We start from the raw sequence: 21,850 nt of genomic DNA on the forward strand, positions 1-21,850 counted from the left end.
GGATGTGTAAGTGCTGTCACAGTTTACTTTCCAGACTGTGATAAGCATCTACCACTCCAACTGATGATAAGTAAATCTAGGAATGTCTTAGCTAATCAGAGAATTTGAGATAATTTCCCTCCCCCAGTGATTCTTTCATTTCTAAACAATTCACTAAATAAGAACAGTTACGAAACTGGTATGTAGGGCACGGGTGGTACTGTTTCTGTTTGCTTGTACATGCTTTTGCCTACACCTATTCTACTTGGTTACTACCTGTTTTACTTGGGCCTAAGTTATGCCCTTACTAAAAGTGGAAATTAAACCAGAGAAACAAAACAAGGAGTAAATTATAAAAAATTAAACAGAACCTAAAAAAAAAAAAAAAGAAAAGGAGAGGGAGGTGGTTACAAACATTTCCATGGAAAAAAACTACCAACTCTACAGGTCAAACTGCAGCTAAAATGCAAAAATACTTGTATATTTTCCAGAAAAGTCCTTGCCGGAGCCTCCATGGCGATGAATAAGTTGGTTGTTGGAAAGGTACAGCTGCTCATGTGATTCTGAGTAGCTGGAGGAGGTTATTTGTCTTGATATGTATCTCAGACAATGAAAAGTTTTTGCAGGGAGAGTATTTTCTGCCTTGATTTATTTTTGCATTACACTTAACATGCTTACCGCAGTATATCTTCACATGGCTGGTTTTCAGCTTAGAGTGCAGAGAACACATAGATTAAAAATATAAATTCTTGCAGCAAATGGCAGTAACTTTCCCACTCCCTTTGTTAGACATTTCTTTAAAAAGACTTGTTTTGTTAAAGGTGGGAAAGCTCACACCAGCACAAGACTGGGGGGAAGTGTAGAGTCACACACACTGTGTGAACCACAACACTTCCAGTTTAGTGAAAAGATGGTGGTGAGGGGAAGATTCATGTAGTTCTGGTCAGGACCAGTGGGACTTCTTGGATCAGCCAAGATATTGAAGGTCCACTGAATACTCAATAAAAAGTGCTTTAATAAAAGTGTCATGAAAATGACACCATCTTTTGTTTTTCTGTCCATATATTTTTTTAAATTCAGGTATTTCTAATATAGATTTAAAATGTTATTTTTCATGTATCAAGGAAATTTCAAAGGAAATATGAAACACAAAGATTATGTCCTCTATTGATTCTATAATCTGTAGTTTTTACAGTAATAAAGGTATGAAAATCGTGTTCAGAATTACAGCACTTTGTCCATCTTTAAAGATTGGTAAAATGCTGTAAAGCAGATATGTCCATTCTGATTTTGAAATAGTTTAAACTTTTTAAGAGCAGTAAGACATGCTCCTGACAATGATTTATTTTTCACTTGATACCAGCTAGTCCATTAATCCTTTACTTATGACAGATTTGAAAAGATCACTAGGAACAAAGCTGTGTTTATACAAGTAAAGGCCAGATGTAACAAATTCTTGTGTTGGGATCTGAATACATGTGTCTGTCCATATGAAAGTGGAACAAGCCTAAGGCTCAGTTTTCCAAGGGAACTTAGAACAGTCCATGCCATCCTTATTCCTTATATCCAGAGATGACCATGTTACCATAAAATAAAAAATACTAGATTATATTCTATGTCACATCCTCTGTCTTCTGATCTTGCAAGGCAGACAGCAATTTGGGTGAGGGTAGGTTTTGGAGGAGTGTTCAAAATAAGCTGCATAGAAATGTATGGGCATAGTCTAAGCCTAATTCCATTGTCATCATATGAAAGCTGCTAGGAGCTTGGATCTGCTAGTTAATATTCAATATAATATTTATTTATTTAATTATTTAAACTTTAGGTCTTATCTGTTCGTTTAATATTCAGTATGTCATTCTGTTTCTTATCCTTAATGAGGCAACCTGCAAAACTAAAAAGGATGTGAAGAGCATTAGTGATACTGCAGAACAGCTTGTGACAACTGAGAGATAGGAAAAGAAAGATTGATTCAATGTTTAAAACAAAGGGAGAAAAACATAACAAAGAAAAGAAAGAACTCGATGTCTCCTCTTCCAAAGCTTGATTTATGTAGCAGCTCATTTATTTATTCTTTTTCTTGTTTTAAATAAAAAGTGAAAAGCGGATTATCTATCCATGAAAAAACATGTGTTATTGTTTGATTAATAGCTCATACTGATGTTAGGAGATGCCTAATTATGCATCAGTGTTTGCCTCATTATGTAGAGGAACATCATCATAGCAGATTAGTCTATGAACAGAGAATAGTTTCCTTTTTGATAATTAATTCTCATGCTTCAAAGTATGTAACCCAGGCAGCAGTCTAACTCTTTCATGATAAGATTTCTGTCTACCTAATTTTGGAAGCAAACTGTTTGTTGCAAATATTGAAAGGGGGTAAAAAAGATACCTGACCTAATCTAAAAAACATGACTTAAACTGATTGTTTTCCTTTGCCAGGAGGTTGTCAGAGAATTCCCATGGACTGCGGCTTTCTGAAAACCTCTTCAGTAATATTAACCCCGCCTTCTTTCACTGTGCTCCTTGACATAGCAGTGAGTGCAAAGGTTATACTAACAACACAGCTAACTTTTGCAATTAAATGAGTGAAACAGTTTTGGGAACTACAGTTCTAGCTTAGTAAAAACAAAAACTTTCTAGTATCAAAGTATGAGAAGAAGGATTGTGTTTCCACTCTAGACAAAGTTGAAAAGGGGAAAACTCTCAAAATAACAACTAAGAAAAGAAAATATTTGGATGATGGAATGCAGCAATTGAGAGAAGGAACTGGATATTTGCTTCAACAATCAATGTTCTTAAAGCTTATAAAGGCCTGCATTCCAGCTGTAAAAAGTCCAGTAATGCCAGGTGCTTTGTTATAGGAAATAAAAGTCATGAGATACGTAGATAATTAGAAGTTTATGGATCCATACTTAGTTCTAACATTTGCACTGCTAGGAATTTAGGGCCTCTTTCAGTAGATTAGAGAAACCTCATTGAGTATCTTCATGTTTTATCTTGTTGCACTATGCAGAGCATAGGTAAATTCATCACTCCATAGGAGAGACTTTGTGCCTCAGAACTCCAGTTCCCGTATCAGAGAGGGCATTTTTAAAAGTAAAAATGTTGGTACAAAAGTTGGAAGGCAAGAGCAACCTCTTGATATAATATCAAATTTCAAGGAGAATAAGGATGTTGCCCATGCTCTCTTTCATACTTTGAAATCTCAGTTTCAAAGCATATTTCAAGGACTTATTTACAAGAACAAACCTGTGCAATAGGAAAAAACACCCACTGAATTCTTGAGGAACAAGATTAATTGGAACCTCTCTTTAGGACCTGACCATTTACCTGGGATGGCTACCACATACAATGCAAAAGAACTACAGAAGTGTAGCCCTTTCAGTTAGGCAGAAAATTATTCAAAGATTTTCTTAGTAGATGGCTATATTACAATACCTTGTTAGTAGAACCTAAGGTTTACAATGAGTTAGAATGTCAGTAGAATTACTCTTGTAGAATTAGATGCCACTTAAAAAGTAGTTACATGAGTTCTGTGACTTCTATTTTCCCTGTTCCCAAAGACAAGTGTTACAGTCCTCTGCACATATAAGGTCAGTGCTACCCTCACAGTGGTGGTTTACTAGTTCTCCAATATAATCTGTCCTTGGCATTTGAGAGGTTAAAAAGAGCAGAATGAGAGAAAAACAGCACCTATTGCAAAAGTCAGTGATATATTTTGGAGGAAGAATTAAGAGTATATCAAAGATAGTTTCAGGCAAAACAGAGAAAATGTCAGTCGAAAGACAGGTCTCAAAATCTGCAAGGCTTTTTGCAGTGTTAGAAATATGTTACAAAAGGTAGAAGGAAGTGTTGCTTGACAGGCCATCATTTACAATTTTAAACAATCAATATTGTCAGGATGCAAAATTGTGACTCTGAAAGCAAGAGGATAGCATTTGTGAGTAATGTATTGATCTTAAGGAAAGTTATACTTCCCTGGATTCGCTTAATAACATTCTTCTAATTGGCCTTGGAACCTGGAAGGAATCTCACAATATGCTTCCCTTGGGGGCAAATTACTGTATAAATGCCTGTGTAGTAAACAGACCTGTTAAAAAGAATCAAATTTTAATGCAGCAAGGTCACTCTTTTGGCAGATCTGTACTACGTAATTGCATCCAGAGAATGTTCTGTAAAGGCAGCTGTACATTTCTTCATTATCTTACTGTATACTTATTATAGTTTCCCTGATAGCTAATGCAGTTGCCCAGATCCTTGTTCGAGCTGTAGCCAGGGTTATATTTGTTGAATTAGTGGTGTAATAAAGTACCAAAGCAATTGCATGCATGCACATCGCAGGTGAGAGTGGGGCTTTAGACAAAGTTTGTTAGAGAAGCCCTCCCATTGAATCATGAGGTGCAGAAAGAACCCCTTTGCTTTCTAAACTTCTCAGAAACGAACCTGGGTTGGCTGGATCCAACCTTAGCCCCAGACTTTGTCAAGGGTTTTAAATACAACTTTGTTCTTGCAGGGTTAAAGGTGGCAAACCAGGTATAGTTATATAAAATGAATTATTTATTATGACAAATAATTATACAAAGGATCTTAGAATTATTTACTACACAACATAAAAGGTAAAACTACTAGAAGTGTATAGTATAGTGCACTATATCAAAGCAATTATATCAAAGCAATTGTATTAAAGTTAGCAAAAAGAAACAATCATTAGAGATCAGTGTAACGCACCATACCAACACGTGTGAACAGATCTCTTTCTCCTAAGCTCAAGGAGAATCCTTGAAGGGGCGTCCCCACTTCAAGGGAGGATCTTTGCACACTCCAAGAAGAGTATGTTAGAAGACTCTGATTGTATAAAAGTGGACTAGATTTTTATAGTATAAAGTGATTGACTTTCAGTCACATGTCTCCAGGTCAGCTTAGCAGCTTATCTTTCAAATCTTCACCTCACTACCAGCATGTTGATTTGGGGTTGATGAACCAGACTGCTTTTAGCATAATTCAGTACCAAAATCAGTATGTGGGCCCCCTCTCAGCCCACCACCTAGATTTGCAAATAGGACATTGTCCTTTTGAGTTGATTGACCACATTCCAGGATGAAGAGCCCTGCTACACCACAGTAAAGTCTTTGTTGTAAAAAAACTGTCTCATAAAAAAGCTTTTTCAACCTCTTCTGCCTTCTTTCTCATCACCCAAGTGGGCATACCTGAGTATGCTCGTATGGGTAACAGGAATTTCAGGACTACCAAAATTATACTGGGAACAAATTCTTCCCAGTTTGGTTGAATTTATTCCATGAGCCATGCTGCTGTTGTGGTAAAGTTATTCCAGGGCGTGAAATATTCTGCAAACTGCCATTCAAAGTGGGTTGTATGGTTTCTTTTCACCCTTGAGGTCAGTCACTGTACTTTCAGTGCTCTCAGCCTATATAGTTAGCTGGAGGACAAGCAGAGAAGAATGTAGCTTTTGTTTCCTGTTTGTGCACTAAGAGCTCTCTCCTGTTTAATCTGCTGTGTCATTAATTGGTTTGGTTTCTTGATCACATTCCAAATCAAGCAATTATTATGTTTACCTTGCAGCAAAAATAATTTCCTGTTAATTAATTTTTCCTTCTCATTTAAGACTGCTTTGCTGTATCTTCTTAACCAACCTCCTTATCCAGCATAAGGTGGTTGTATTTTATAATGTGTTCTTCCTCTGGTGAACAAAATTATTCATCCATGTATTATAGATGGCAAACTACTTGCATACAAAGAGTGGAACAGAGCTAAAAAAATAACATATTTCCTCACTTTTTTCAAAGTTAATATTGGGGAAGCATTAAAAAATAGGTGGGGGCACATACAGTTGCTTATGGTTTGGTCTAACTTACTATGCTAAATTGCTGCAAACTAAAAATGAAGTGTTTCACTCCTCTCCCTGTTCACAAAATCTGGAATGGAAAATTACCTCAAGAGTTCAATAATTCTTCAGTGGCATCGTGTAAGCAGTCACCACACCCTATATCTGAGTAACGTGTGTGTAATCACCTGGACACTCATCTTGTTGACAAAGAGGTCCCAGGTGCTTCTGGGACAGAACAACAGAACAACTGTGGTAAGTCACAATTACCTGGGCTCAGGGAAGTGGAACAAGGAGATACCAGGACCTCTGCATGTATCTGTTGAGTGGAACTATAGGCTGAAAAAGTCTCAGCAAATCCAGCTAGCCTTACAGATTCTGCAGTCCCAGTTGCACTTTTTTTATGACTATATGAGACACACAACAAAAGAGATTTGTTCAGAGAAACTTATATTAAGTCTATCATGAAGGAAATCAAGCTAAACTATGTATTTATCTGCTCTGTTCAGCCTCCTACTCTTAGTAATTCTGACCTTTTCAGACTGTGGCAGAAGAACGTGTATTTACAATTGATTCTGGAGATTCTTTCAACTTTAACAGGCTGAAGTTGAAATTCAACATCAAAATGAAGGTGATATCTAGGAGTTTATAGTCATTGATGTGCAAGCAGTGAACAGAACTATTACACATTCAGGATACTCTCCATAGACTTATAGTATATCATCCAAGGACTTTGACTTATTATTAAGATCAGAAAAAGAAACTGCATTTTAGCTTGGCTCGTTATTAATATCAGAATAAAGAGACTGCTTTTTAGCTTGCCTCAAGCCAGCTAACTCAAACATCACAACCAAAACAAGTTTCCAAGTGATTGGCACAAATGTCTCCCTAAACAATGCTACTTCAGATCAGCAGTAAGTACACAGGTTTTCTCAAGTGATCTTACTCTTAGGTGTGCAAAACCATTTGGAAAGAATGGGTTATCTAACACTAAAATAAGATGAATCTTATTGCTATTTTACCAAGGAGTTATAAATTTTGCTCCTATTTATCAGTCTGTATTAGCCTTACCATATCCAATAGTTTCCACGCTACCTGTCTGCTTCTGGAACTTGCTGTAATCTGGAATGGCTAGGGATGAGATGCTCGAGTCTGTTTGGCAGAAAACTTCCCCATCTTTCCTCCAGGTTTCCTTAGTCAGGATTATTTGACAGAATATCTTAGGTCAGTAGTGGAGTCAGTGTTAGTCACCAATAACTTGCATGATGAGACAGAATACCCTCAGCAAATCTGGGGATGATACTAAAATGGAGAAAGTGATTGACACATCAAGTATTATAGGAAGTTCTACAGTTGAGCAAAATAAATCTCATGAAGTTCAACAAGGAGTGCTAGATTCTGTACCTAGGTGAATAACCCCATATACCAATAAAGGTACAAACTGGATAGCTGGTGTGTTGTAAAGGCCCTGCAAACATCACAGTGGATACCAAGTGAATAGGAGAAAGTGATGGCCTTTAATCACCAAGAAGGCAGATTGGATTGGGGTATGCTAGGATGAGAGTAAGCAGATAAAATTCAATTATGCTTTTAACAAAGTTGGATCTGCATACAGCTGTAATTCTGCATCCAGTTTTGGCTCTGCGATTCAAGAAGGATGACAGCTGGAGTTAGCTTAGCTGAGGACTGGCAGGACTGGCATGGGCCAAAAGTATGTGACCTTTGAGAAGAGGCTAAGAAACCTGGACTTGTTTAGTCTGGCAAACCAGCAGCTAAGTGGTGGTCTAGTAGCTGCCCACAGCAGCTTGAATGGGAATTGCACTGGTGACAGAACCAAATTCTGCCTGATACTGGCAGATTGTACAATAAGAGGCAATAACCCCAGAATGCAGCTTGGAAGGATTCAGTTTGGATTTTAGGAAAGATTTATTCACAAAAAGGGTAGTGCAACAGTGGATTAGTTTATCCAGAGCTGTAAATAGGGGAATTGTCCTTGTAGAGTTTGACTTGGCTAGAAAAAGTGGCAGCTTACTGTATAACCTTTCTATGTTCAACTAACACGTCCAACCAACCTTCTGCAAATAAGAAATTTGAAAGGAAGCTGGGAGAAAAAAAAAATGTACCCAAATTCACAGAATCATCTTGTATTCTCTCTACAGTCTGATTTGCTTTTATGGTAGCATATATACAGGCAGGGAAAGTAAAAATAATGACACTGCACTGGAGAAGGCTATTTTGTCAATTGCAGCAGAAAACAAATAATAACAGAAAAACCATGGGCCACTAAGTTTCCTTTATGTATTTTTTATCAAGCTTAAGTCGGTCACCAAAAGATTAAGCTGATTTGTTTGAGGAAAAAGGTATGCTCAAGGCTTCAGGAAAGGAATGGAGGATATCCTTGCTAATTTTACCTGGGAAGATAATCCCAACTTGCAGAAAGGACCCAATAAGGTGATGGAGGTCCTTCTCACTATGAGAGCCAGGGATAGTGCATAAACGTACTTGCAGGTTTTTCTGTTCTTATGGGGCACAAAGCTCTTTGCTGCTGGCCAAAGAATAAAAAAGATTGAGGAAAATCTTGAGCCTCAAAGTAGCTGGCTGTTGCATGTCAAAATAGCCATTTGACAGCTTTCATTTTCACAAACAAAAATAGTCGTTTGTATATCGTTTTACTGACCTAAGATCACAGACTGCTATGGTTTTAGCGGCATTGCTTCCTCACATGTGCATGTGCTGAGATAGCAGGAGAGGCCAGCATACCTTTTCTGGTATTAAGGTTAGAAATGAACAGATTAAGTTCAGATTGTTTATCTGGGCATTTGCTGCTCTTAATTGTTTGATAATTTGCAGGTCACTGATACTGTAACAGAAATTGTCAGTACTTTTGGACAGAAATTTGAGGTGGTGGAGAGGGGCTGTGTTACAGGCAGAGATTTTGGTAGACCTGCCTGGCTGTCCAGAAGCAGGGCTCAACAAAAGGCTTTATTTTCCTTCCTTTTTCATGAGCCATACTTCAGTCAAGCAAGTTCTGAAGACCAGGTCTAGCTTTCATATGATCTTTTAAGTCTCTTTAATGCCTTCTCAATAACCTTATAAACCCGGGGGAACATTTCTTGTCACATAACACACGTTGCCATGTGGTTCTAATGTGATAATGAAATTCTTCCTGTGTGCATCCCAGCAAGACAGAAGAATTGCAGTTCTGCATTTTGCTAGTATGCAATTTTTTCCTGACAAAGGCAGAACCTTGATTTCCAATTTATTTCTGGGCACCAAATTAAGTAAATGGATACTCCGCTTGAGTAGATCTTTAATTACTATGACCAGGCAATTGTGTGTCTGCTATTATTCTAGAAAAACTTCTCCAGACTTTAAATGAAGACAGAGGAGGCCCATACAGAATAATTACAATGGAGAATTTGTTTACAGGATGTCACAAGAAGAGACATAATGCTTCCCTTTATCATCACTTGTCAGAGCAGTGACAGCCTGTAAACCTCCTGCCCATGCATTATCCTTTATTTGTCACCGCTTGTGCCAACTCTTACCCTGGCAGGTGACTGGCATGTGTCAAACTTCTGATTCATGGGTTCATTTGATCAACACTGTAAAGAAAAGTATGATGTATTTTCTTTTAAATTACAAATTAGACATTTGCTCGCCATATCCACTGACAGGGGCTTTGACTACTTTATATGCAAAAGGTACCACTTAGAGCTCACTTAGAATTTAAATACTGGCTTCTCTCTCATGCCCAGCTCTGAAAGTGGAATTTATGTAATATTACAGCATATAAATTAAACCATCCTACCTCCCTGTTCTGTTGTCATGGCAAACCTGTTTGAACTGCTTCCTTTGGTAATAAATGAGCAAAATGTGTTGTCCCTTGGACATTTAAAGGTCTTTTTATTACAGGTTACTTTCTATTTTACACACTGCATTATCATTTCTTTCAAAGAATTTGTTTAGAATTACAGGTTTGCGCTGACATTGATTCATGTGTGTTTACTTGTGCACTTGAGTTTACTTACTTGTAAATGTATGTGTGTAATATACAGGGTTTGTGTGTGAGATGCTTCTTCTGGAGATAATATTAGCAACAAGATAATTGGAATCTGTGAGAAAATGCAGTTGTACTGTAGGAAATAAAATATCATTTGGTGTTCTGTAAAGGAAATTTATGGAATTCTGTGAAAAGGGGCAGTATATTTTAATATATTTGGCATAATACTAGACTAAAAAAATCCAAATTTGTCAGTGATCACAAACACTGAGATCATTTTTTAATCACAATTATTCCCATACAGAGAATTCAAAAATCTTGTCTGTTTTAAGCAACAGTTGAGCTGTGAGATTCCCAGTTATTGTCTGTCAGAGCAGGTATGTCTTCATGACCCTTGGCTCAAACACAGGCTCTTGCATTAAGTAGTTAGCCTTTAAAGCCAGCTGCTGACTGAAGGTCCTTAAGACTTATCATTTTGCTTTAAAGAGTCTTAAGTAAAGCAGGAGTACGTTTAATGAGTGGTTCAACATGAAAGATATGCTTTTACTACTTATATAAATAGTAAAAAACACTGCAGTTTTCTTTAAAACTCCTATGGTCTACATACTGTTCTACTGTTGCTGGCTGTTACTCTGTCTTTATTTATGCTTTTAGAGGTTGATAAGATTCAAAACAGATATTGCTACAAGACATTACAGGAGAAAATAGAGCATGAGAGCACTTTCATATTGATTTAAGTTTAAAAAATCATTACTTATGGATCCAAAAGGGAATTTTTTTCCTTCACTTTAAGGTCTTTTGATTCTGACAACCATATTGGAGTTGGTCATTGAACTTAAATACTTTGCAGTGTTTTTATAGTTTTCTGTAGCTATTGTGATTTTTTTTTCCCAAATAAATTCCAAAACTACCTTTCTTGCCATATCTCAGAGCTAAAGATACAGTAGGTATTGCTACAGGCATCTCTTTGGCTATGTTGTGACTTAACGGTTAGGATATTACTAACATGTAATTGTTTTATAAAATTTTAATACCTTATGTATCTCTAGTAATCTATATATGTTGATTTGTATGCAGACTTGATCTTTTAATGTCATTTTTCTAAATAAGCTCTATAAAATTTACCATTTATTAGTTTTATTTTCTTCCTGACTACTTCCAGATATGTCTAAATGAGGATGCATTTAGAATTCTGTGTAAACAAGGTGTGCAAATTATGTTTGTATACTGCTTTTTTTCAACTTGTTCTTTGAGCAACAGAGAAAAAATAATAAAATTATTCAGTTATGGAACTAATTGACTAGATGAAAACAATTTTGGGATATGTGATTCTGACATCAAAAGATGTGCTGGATGTTTTAATGCAGTTCTTCACAAATCAGGTGACCTGCTGTCTGAAATGTGTGAAGAGCTATGTGAGAGAGAGGGAGGAAGGTGGTACAGAGCTCTTGTTTGCTCCACAGAATTTCATATATTATTCTCACATGAAAAAAAAAAAGTTTAAAATTTGAGAGACCTTTTTCCTGAGTTTGCGGGGAATATGAAGCAATGAAAGAACAGTGTGAACTACCATTGATTTCATGGAGTTCAAGGTCCAATACAACTGATGACAATCAAATCATATTATTCAACTCCATTGTTATTTAGCAATTGATATAAGAACAGAAAAGAATGTATCATAATATGAGAGTTTACATCATCTCTCTCTGAAGTGTTTTCCTGAAAAGATAGGCACTCAAGCTTTCAGAATTTGCTCACTGCAAGATGTGAAAGGAATGAAATTAAGTCCTTTGTAAAAGACTGAATTTCACTGAATTAATTTGGCCCAAGACAAATGTTAACAGTCAGAATACATGAAAAGAATGCATTTGTATTAGTTCATTTAAACATCAGTGGTGGCCATATTCAAAACTGCCTGTTGAAAGGGCCTTACCTTAACCATTGTGACACCTAACTAGTGAATGTCCAATTCAGGTGTGCCTACAGGCAGCAGAGAGCCTAGCGATACCACAAACAATTTGGGTTGTTCGAGTAAGGCTCCTGCTTCTCTCCATCAGAGAGTTTCAATGCTTTCTTGGTAGCTGCCTTCACATACAAGGATGGAAACTGCATAGAACCAGCTCACAAGGAAGACTAAAGTAATTGTATCTGATACATAATCAAATTCAGAGCTATGCTCTGATCAACTGGAGTCTCTAAGGGTAGGCAGGTGATGATGGGAGATTTGCACTATAACCAAGGCATTTAATGCTTGCTTCCACAATTGGAGAGCTGTGTTCAGGCTGAGTAACCTGATTCTTTTTATTACTTATGATACCTTAAGCCCCTAATGGTTTTTTTATTTTTCTAATATTTGTAAGACTTGTAAGTTTTATAGGTAGGTTTTTAAAAGCAGAAACCCCTTCCTTCTTTATCCCTTGTTCCTTTCCCTCTCTCCAACAGCCTTGTTTATATATTCCCTAACCCTCTTACCCCATTCTATGCTTTCCATATCAATCCTGCTTCTGAATACAGCAGAGTGTTTAGTCTTTTGTCAAGGCAAAGGCCTAAACAGTTGACAGAACAGCATATCAGGGCCTAAACCACAGAATACGGTCAAAAATTAGGTAACTATGTACCCTTTGTGCTCTGAGGATGATGAGAATGATGAAGTAGGTGGTCCCAAAAAGTCCCCAGACCCAATTCTAAGGGGGTGGGCCCGGGGCGGTCCAGAGGAAAGGCCACAGGGTGGACACATTTGGGATTGGATGGACAGTGTTATAAAATGTAACCTCTCAGGCACGGCGGGCGCGCGTCGTATATCACCTACTGCCTTTGCAAATAAACCCTTTCTTATCTCACCCCTAATTAACTGCTCCGGAGATTTTTTTCAGCACCAAAATACACAGGCAACACTTATCTGTATAGTGCACAGCAATGTGGTCTTGCTCTTGGTGCTGTGTCTCTATGCACTATTCAGTGCAAACTTATGGGTGGAAGAGGTCAAAGGAAAAAGGTTAGGTGACCTTAGAGAAATACAGGAAATTTCTGGTGTCTGAGGACTAACAGAAGCTATGGTACCTAACAGATTAGGTTTGATTTACTCTGGAAATATGTAATAACCTGTCACTTTGGAGCTGTTTCATTTTTCCTGGCTATTAGATGATACGATTTACAATATAGAAAAAAATCCAGACTGACAACCCTAACAGACTTTCTTATATTACCTGCAAGGTCTTTGTATCTTTGTTTTTAAACTCTATTTCCCTTCTTCTGTGTTCCAGCACCAAGGGAATAGTCTCAATGGAGCTCATAAAAACAGGAAAACAGTTCAATAAATACACACTTTAAAGTGTCTTACCTGTGGACACAAAATGATCCAAGACTTGAATGAACCTCAGTTCAGTCACAATACTGAATTGTAGCTGGTACCTAAAATGAGTCAGAGTAGCACACAAGCTTTGTCTTGTGAATATGGTTGGTCATACAAAAGCCCACCATTCAGGACAAAAAACATCTCTTGACATTGTGACTTTTGAGGGATTGTGTTGGGTTTTTATTGAGTATGTAAGTAGTGAAATGGGATAGATAAAGGGATACCTCTTTCCTTCTTATTTCAGAATTTAAATGTATATTCTACAGTCAACCACAGAGTAGAAAACAAAAACCATTTTCTATTTATCTGAATGTCATTCTTTCTCCCACCCTCCCAATCTTGGCTTTCCTCACTTGCTCTAATACTTCTCCTGAGCAGTATTATGAACACAAACCACTCTCTTGACTCAGCACATCTCCAAAGTGTCGACTTTCTCCTCCCAAAAGCCCCATCCTGTTCTGTAATCCTTGCAAGCTGATGTTCCCAGGTCCCTCTTCTGTACCAGCATGCATCAGGATTCCTCAGTGCAGAGGAGCATCCAGTGTAGCACTCTCCCACTGAATACACATAACTACACATCAGTATTCTACTTCCTCCTAATTTACAGGTAAATTTGGAGAGTCTTACGTGTTTGTTAACTAGGACAGAAGGGAGATGAGAAGGAGCATGTGCAGGAAGCTCTGCTTCAGTGGAGCTTAATTTTATTTTCACACAAGATCCTGAATTGTCTGCACTGTGACTTATTTGCTCATTACCTGTAGTCTGTGTGTCAGCAGGTACTCCAGTACTCCAGAGTACTGCTAAATGGCAGTCCTTTTGGATTTCTTGCAATCTATTATGATATAATGTCTGAATCAAGGCCTGTGCTGTCCCTAAAAGTCCAAAGAATCAGTAACTAATGTAAGAAACAATCATAACCTGGGAAAGCCATTTCACTGAAACTTAGCTTGCAACCCCTAGCATCACTAAATGTGGCTTATCAACAGTTTTAATTATCAGAGACTAAGCTTTTCTCTCCCTTTTTCCTTTACAAATGAAGTTATCATATTTTTCTAAAGTAATGAGTCTGGAAAGTTGAGGTTTTACAGCAAAGACCAAAGATCAGGATTTGTGTTGTAGATGTATTTAGGAAGCAGTTAAACTATAGGGTGTTTTTTGTTGTTGGGTTTTTTTATTATTTTTAGTGTGCGTTTCTAGTCAGAAGAAAAAATGTTAACAAAGATGATGTTTTGTGATACAGAGATGGATTTTGCAGATCAGAGAACCTATCAACTATTCTACATTTACAGCTTGATTTTACTAGGAAGTCAGCTGTCTGTCTATGTGCTTCATGCTGATATCCAGCTATTAAGATCTTTCTTCATATCTGTTTCCCTTTCCATTGCAAAAACAACATAACCATTCTAGTTTTATTTTTTAAAATTTATTTCCATGCATAGTTCTTCATAATTAGTTGATATAGGAGACCCATTTGGAAAGGACACTGTTTCTAAAACAGCATGCCAGAATGTTTATATGGCCTTGGGCTGCAGGAACCAGAGGATGGATGAATATCCTGCAGTTGTTTTGGCTATTATATTGTGGATGGCAGGTTGCCAGTAGCAACTGCAGCAGTGTGTCAGTGTCTTCCTCTGTGTGATAAAACAGAGAATATTTGCACTTTCTGAACCACTTCTGGGAGGATTTATGGCAGTTTGAAGGACTTGAAGTGACAAGAGATGGAAGTAGATAAGCTGCTTGCAGGTTATATGCCAACCTGTCCTTCTGTTGGTTCCTCCAGGCCTGGCACCACTGACGCTTTTTTTGCCCTTCCTTCTAGAACATTTAAAAGAGAAGCTGGAGGAATACATGGTCCGTTTTGCCAAAGTGAGGATTGTACGAACCAAGAAACGAGAAGGGCTCATTCGAACCAGACTGCTAGGAGCCTCACTGGCTAGAGGAGAAGTCTTGACATTTCTGGATTCCCATTGCGAAGTCAACGTGAATTGGCTGCCTCCCTTGCTTAGTAAGTGTATGAGCGTTCATCAGACATTAAAATTAGAACATAGAGCAAACAACTGAAGCTGTGTCCCACAATAAGCAGGACATACACTTTATCAAAGTGTTTGAAGTTCTGCTGCAGTGTGTGGAGTGTCATCATGAGAGAGAACTCTGAGAAGTGTAAGCAGCTCTATTTTGTTTCTTATGACTAAAGAATTAGTAAAATTTTGAAGTATCTCTTTGGCCTAATATAGTTACAATGTGTTTTATTATTAATACTACGAAATACACTACTAAATCTAGTACTATGCTATGTCCTTATTATATACCAGGAAAGTTTTCTTATGTAGGTATTGTACTCCTTCCTAGTCTTCCACGTTTCACTAAAACAGTTTTTACTGTAAATGTATCCAAGGCCTTAGTGTTAAAGCCAGTAGCAACTACATTCACAACAGGAAGCTCAGAAAGAATGATATGCTATTGACTGCTTTGCTGGATTCCAGCTGCAGCCAGCAAAGCTCCATTAGTCAAAGGAATGGAAAGAATCGATTGTAGCCTAGGATTTCACTTCAGAAAACAATGTCCGCTTTTCTACGCACCTGACTACATGCAAAGTGTATATGCTTTGTAAAGTGAGTGCTTCTTTTGCTACCGTAACCAAAGAAAATTTCTGAGTTTCCTATTAAAGAAATTTGTATTAATTAAAAAAGCCTGTTGTAAGTGGAGAACAGGTTATGGTTTCACCAATTAATGGTTATTATTTCTTGAATTTTGTTGTTTGGACTGTTGGGCCACACAGTAAGCTGATAAAGCATTTCCAGGCAAGATGTGCTGTTCTGCTAATGAACTATCACTAGAGACCAAAAAAAAAATACTAGTTTCTCTTCAGATCAATAACAAGATAATGCACAAAATTCTAAATTTTTATACTTTCTAGTTTCTGTATCAAATTATACATACAGTCTTTCCCCTTGTTACCCCTTTGCCCTTAGTCACAACATCTACATTTTTAAAAATAACCTCCATGACTTCATGTGAAGCACAAATGGTATAAAGGAGCAGAGAAAAATACAAGTTTTAACATGCCTTCAACAAGCATCCCCAACAAGTAGCTGTTAAACCCTCTAGAGCACTCTACATATACAGCCACATTTCCTTTGTTTTCTGGTTTTGCCCCACTTCTCATAATAGATTGCCACAAATTAAAAAAATCTCAGGAAGTTTCTCACTTTTGTCCTCCGAAGTCTTTTGCTAAGTTACAGCAGTAACCCTTCTATTTTGCAAACTTTAACATGGGAAAACTGCAAGTTGCAAAACCAGTTCCTTTTCTTGCTTTCTTCTCTGAAATGAGCCATAGAGTCATTAAGATTGGAAAAGATCTGCAAGATCATCAAGTCCAACCTTTCACCTGATACCACCATGTCCACTAACAATATCATGAAGTGCCAAGTCCACGCCTTTTTTGAACACTTCCAGGGATGTTGAGCCCACCACTTCCCTGGGTTGCCTGTTCTGATGCTTAACTAGTGAAGAATTTTTTCCTAATACCCAATGTGAACCTCCCCTGGTACAACTTGAGGCCATTTCCCCTTCTCCTATCACTACTTGCCTGGGAAAAGAGACTGACCCCCATCTCATCACAACCTACTTTCAGGTAGTTATAAAGGGTAATAAGGTCTCCTCTAAGTCTCCTTTTGTCCAGACTGAACAACCCTAGTACTCTCAGCCACTTCTCAGCAGACTTGTGCTCCAGACCTTTACCAGCTTTGCTGACCTTCTCTGGACTCTCTCTAGCACCTCAATGTCTTTCCTGTAGTGTGGGGTCCAAAACTGAACACAGGACTTGAGGTGCAGCCTCACCAGTGCCCAGTACAGGAGTGTGATCACTGCCCTGGTCCTGCTGGCCATACTTTGCTGATATAGGCCAGGATGCCATTGGCCTTCTTGACCACCTGGGCACTGCTGGCTCATGTTCAGCCACCTGTCAGCCAGCACCCCCGGGTCCTTTTCCTCTACGCAGCTTTCCAGCCACGCATCCGCAAGCTTGTAGTGCTGCATGGAGTTGTTGTGACCCCCGGGCCTGAGCTCATTGATCCAGCCTGTCCAGATCCTTCTGCAGAGCCTTCCTACCTTCCAGCATATTGACACTCTTGGTGTCATCTGCAAACTGACTAAGGTTGCGCTTGATCTCCTCATCTAGATCGTTGATAAAGATGTTAAAGAGAAGTGGCCCCAGTACTGAGCCCTGGAGAACATCACTTGTGACCTTCTGCAAGTGAATTTAACTCCATTCACCACCACTCTCTGGGCCTGGTCATCCAGCCAGTTTTTTACCCAGTGAAGAGTGCACCCATCTAAACTGCCAGCTTCTCCAGGAGAATGCTGTGGGAGACAGTATCAAGAACACAGTTCAGCCCTGCTCTGGGCTGGCAGCCTTCACTGAGAGGGGCAGTGGTTTCCACTGTTCCAGCCCAGCTTTTGTTCAGAACAAGACCTTGAAAGTTAGAGGACAAGGGGGTGGTGAAGAAACTGAGAGCAATCACTTAAAGATGGTTCTTACATTTAAGTATCTAACTTATATTTTCAGAATTGACTGTCAGCTTTTAGACCAAAGGAAAACTGAGTTATTTTATTACTTGTAGGGTGTCTAATTGGCTTTGTAGAGCTGAGCCACAGTTGTTTGCAGTTACAGTCCTTTGTTTTGCTTTCTTAAAAACTGGTGTAAAATGCCTTTATTTTCTTTAAGCTTTATTTAGTTTATTTAGCTTAAAAGGGCCGTTAAACTTAGATAAGACACTGAGATACCAGATACTCATATTCACTGAGTGGGCAGCTGTAGTGATGTAAAAAGGCTGGCAAATACAGCTGTTTTTTGTCACTCCTTGGTGGTATAAAGTCAGCAGAAGGAAAGGTGTAACTTGGGCTCTAGCTGCTGTAGTTGGCAGTTTAGTGCAGTGTGAAGTCACAGTTATTGCAGATAAGAAACTGAATGGTGAACCAGCTGAAAGGTGCAGGCACATATTTCCTTCTCCTGATGTTACTGCAGGAGAAGTAAGCGGAGAGATGGGCAATAGATCAGTAGTCCCATAGGGTACCAGAACTAGGTTTGTTAAAATGTGTTTTTTTCCTGACCAAAAATTAAAATTGTATCATGATTAGATTATGCTTAGCAAGTTATCAAAACACTCACTCACTACAGCCATCCATCTCCACAACATGTGTATGATGTATTGCTTGTCAGTGGGGAAACTGAGGATACAAGGACTTATGACAACTCAGATAACAAGACATAATTTGCTGAACCACTCAAATGTTGTCACTGTCTGTAATCTCATATTTAAGCAGGACAATAATAGTATTTGCAATGAAAAATTGCAAAAATAAGAGTATTTGCAACTTGGCATTGTTACTTTATCCAGGTCAATTTGAAACAACCACTTGAAATTAAAGAGGTGCATCTTTCTCATAAAGATAAAACCTACTGAAATAGTGCCTCATCCAATATTGAAAACTTCTTGTTTATTGCCATGTATGCACACTCTGTTTGATACTGAAAGTGCGGAATTCAAATATGTGTGTATATATTGCTTAAAATTGCTAGGGAGAAAGCTCTGAGCAATGTTCTCTCTTCTTCCCAGGCTTTCCCTGAAGCCTGCAAGATTTTTGCATGTACAGTGATGCTTATCTGTCTGTTCTTCCCTTTAACTGCAGCATAGATGCATTGAAACAATGCATGGATATTTTCATACACCAGTAGGAGTTTGTGAGAGGATGATGAATAAAGGCAACGGAAAAGAAATTGTGAAGCATTTATGCAGTGTTTTTGGGTGTCTTGCATTAGGAGCAGGTGGGGTAAAGAGCAGTAGCTGACAAACGCAGCAGCATATTTACATCTCTAAAGCTATGATACCAGCACCCTTGTGAAATGTGAAAGCTAACCCTACAGACTTTTTTTCTGTTTCCTAAATTCTTATTCATGCTACATTTAAGCCTAAGTAGTATATATGCAAAATACATTATTTTAGGCATATGAAAGAAACATTGAGGCTGCAACTTTGGTTACTCTGCTTTTTGGTGTGCACAACTAAACGCCCTGGTTTCATCAAAAGTCAAGATCTTCCCATGGTTCCTCATCTCTAAAACATTTTGGGGGCTGAGAAGTAAGTTCTGCAGAAATACACAAAAGCAGGCAGGTAAGCATCATCATACTTACAAAATTCTTGAGAGTTGCAAAATGAAGACTGGTATTGAGTTTGAGCATTGCTCAAATAAATTTCTCCCTGACTATCTCTGCATGTGACTTGGAGACTTCAAATCCCTCAGTGTATTTAAAGACAGCAGCTTTTAAAGATGAAGAGAGGGATGCTAAAGCGTTATGAGTCTACCTTTGACCTGCTCCAGCCAAATCAATCCCACTTAGTTTCTCTCCTCCAATCAATTTAGAAGGGGGGGAACAGAGTCAGACTGTTATGAGTCCTATAACTATTAGCAGGACCATCACCGGAAAGAGACTATGTAGAAGTGACTTTATATAATGATCACAGATAACACTACACAGTATACTAGTGAATGTAATTATGTTTGGAATAGCAACAGTAATGCAGCCATTATCTCTGAGATGAGTTTCCTAGAATTTTGTAAGAGCCTGTGCTTTAAATTTATTTCACTATTAAAGGATAAGGATGTAAAAACCTGCTGAACTTCCAGTCACAGTAATTTCTCACTAGCGGTCAGCAGTGATTTGGACAGCCTCTTAACAGCAACTTAGAATAAATATAAAAACTCAGATGCTTTGCTAAAATAATCTATTTTTCTCAATTTCAGTCCCTCAGAAGCAAGGAAGAAGAATCTGTATTATTAATCATTGTACGAGTATTGGTCTACACCTGACTGGTGTACACCTTCCTATCTAAGTGTTCAATCCATACTGAGCCCTCTGATTATTTTTAGGGTATTATCAAGCACCAGTGAAATCTAAGCCTTAAAAACAAAAACCAAGTTTTCCACATAGACCCTAACTCCTATACTAAATAATTTAAAGGATCTAGGCTGCCATTCAGAGAAAAAGCTTTATTATTCTTGGAATGTTGAGATTTTAGTTTTTTCAGGGGTTTGTAGGTAGTTTTTCTACTGTCCTTTCATGTCAATCCTTTCGGATTTTCTCTGTACTTCCTGATTTCAAGCCATTCTTCTGCCTAGTTCTTGCAGTCAGCATATCTTATTTTTTTTACCTTTTTTTCGGAGGAGTTCTGTAGGATTAAACAATAGGATTCACCAAAGCAGACTGAAGACCACTTTGAACTTATACTAGACGTGGGAATTTGATTTAGCCTCACAGTTCTAACATTTTTTTTCTTTAAAAAAAAGCAAACCCAAACTGCTTTCTTTAGAAAGCAGGTAAGAATAATACTGTGGAACCTTCTTTATATCTCAAAGATTGGTACAAGAAAAGGACACAAGCTCTGTTTTGCTCTTCATGTTGGAGTTTGCCTTTAATTTAGAGCATTTGATCTCAAAGCTGATGCACACTACAGCCGTAGGAACAGTGGTTGAATGGTTGCAAGGGCTGAGTTTCACATTTAGGAACACAAATCCCTCTTGCAGGAACTTGCCATACACACTCCCCACAGCTGAAGGAGTATTTTTACAGTTTGCTTGCTGGTTTGTTTCATAGCTGACAGATTAGGGACAGCTAAGAGTAGCAAAGTGGCAGAGATATACATGACTGGACTCATGTGGGTCTCACAGGGATATGCCTCCCTTTAAAGAACTGTAAATACTTCTAATCGTTTCCCAACTGCATTAATTCCACTTTAGATAAAAGTTTGATACAGATTTGAAAATGAAATTATTTGGGGGGCCATAGGGCACAAAGCAAGCAATCTTCAAACATCAGAAACCCGTGGGATTCACTTTGCAGTAATATGATAGATGGCCTGACTAGACATGCCGTTTCCTATTTTCTACTTTCATTTTTCAGACCAGATTGCACTTAACCACAAAACCATCGTGTGTCCTATGATCGATGTCATTGACCACAATCACTTTGGCTACGAGGCACAGGCGGGGGATGCCATGCGAGGAGCTTTTGACTGGGAAATGTACTACAAAAGAATACCGATTCCTCCAGAGCTCCAGAGAGCTGATCCCAGCGACCCCTTTGAGTAAGTAGTGATAAAGGGGAGAGTGGGAACATGAAGAAGAGCAAGGAGAAAAGGTAACTGTAGCAGAATCGAAGCCCAGACATCTCCATGTAGGCCACTTCCTACTAGTGAAAGGTAGTAGAATTAAACAGCTTCTATACAGGTTTATCCCAAATCTTCGTTCGCGAAGCCTAACCATGATGATGATGATACAGGTTTATAAAACCTCAAAACTAGGAAAAAGATCAGGGCAACAATTTGCAAAATTCACAAGCTGTGCCTGGAAACACAACCTGGCTCAGTGGTTATAAATAAAAGAAACAGGCACATACTTGTAGTTCACTTATTGGCATTGGACAAGAAGTGAATGCGATTACAGGTGTTCTGTTTATTCCGCAGAAGACTTCCTGAACAGACTTCATTTAATGTTTCATTTGCTGAAGGTTGATGCAATATATGCATCAGTAGTTGAGTCCACATTATGCCAGTAGATGCTTTGTTTATAACTGGTGATATTGCTATTGTATATATATTGCTGTAACTTA

General features: G+C 38.2%; 1 protein-coding gene across 2 annotated transcripts in view; it reads left to right on the forward strand.

Annotated features, from left to right (window-relative positions):
• Positions 1-21,850, forward strand: part of GALNTL6 (polypeptide N-acetylgalactosaminyltransferase like 6) — a 129,255-nt gene that overhangs the window by 23,616 nt on the left and 83,789 nt on the right. For both annotated transcript variants that reach the window (XR_005565636.1, XM_039386799.1), the window contains exons 2-3: positions 15,002-15,187; positions 21,143-21,326. Coding sequence is in view for 1 of the 2 variants with exons in the window: in XM_039386799.1 (XP_039242733.1) it covers positions 15,031-15,187; positions 21,143-21,326 (341 nt within the window). In the remaining variant the exon portion in view is untranslated. The remainder of the gene's footprint in view (positions 1-15,001; positions 15,188-21,142; positions 21,327-21,850) is intronic.

This window comes from Pipra filicauda, unplaced genomic scaffold (genome assembly GCF_003945595.2).
Source record: "Pipra filicauda isolate LSUMZ 115617 unplaced genomic scaffold, ASM394559v2 scaffold503_size409916_pilon, whole genome shotgun sequence".
Taxonomy (NCBI): domain Eukaryota; kingdom Metazoa; phylum Chordata; class Aves; order Passeriformes; family Pipridae; genus Pipra; species Pipra filicauda.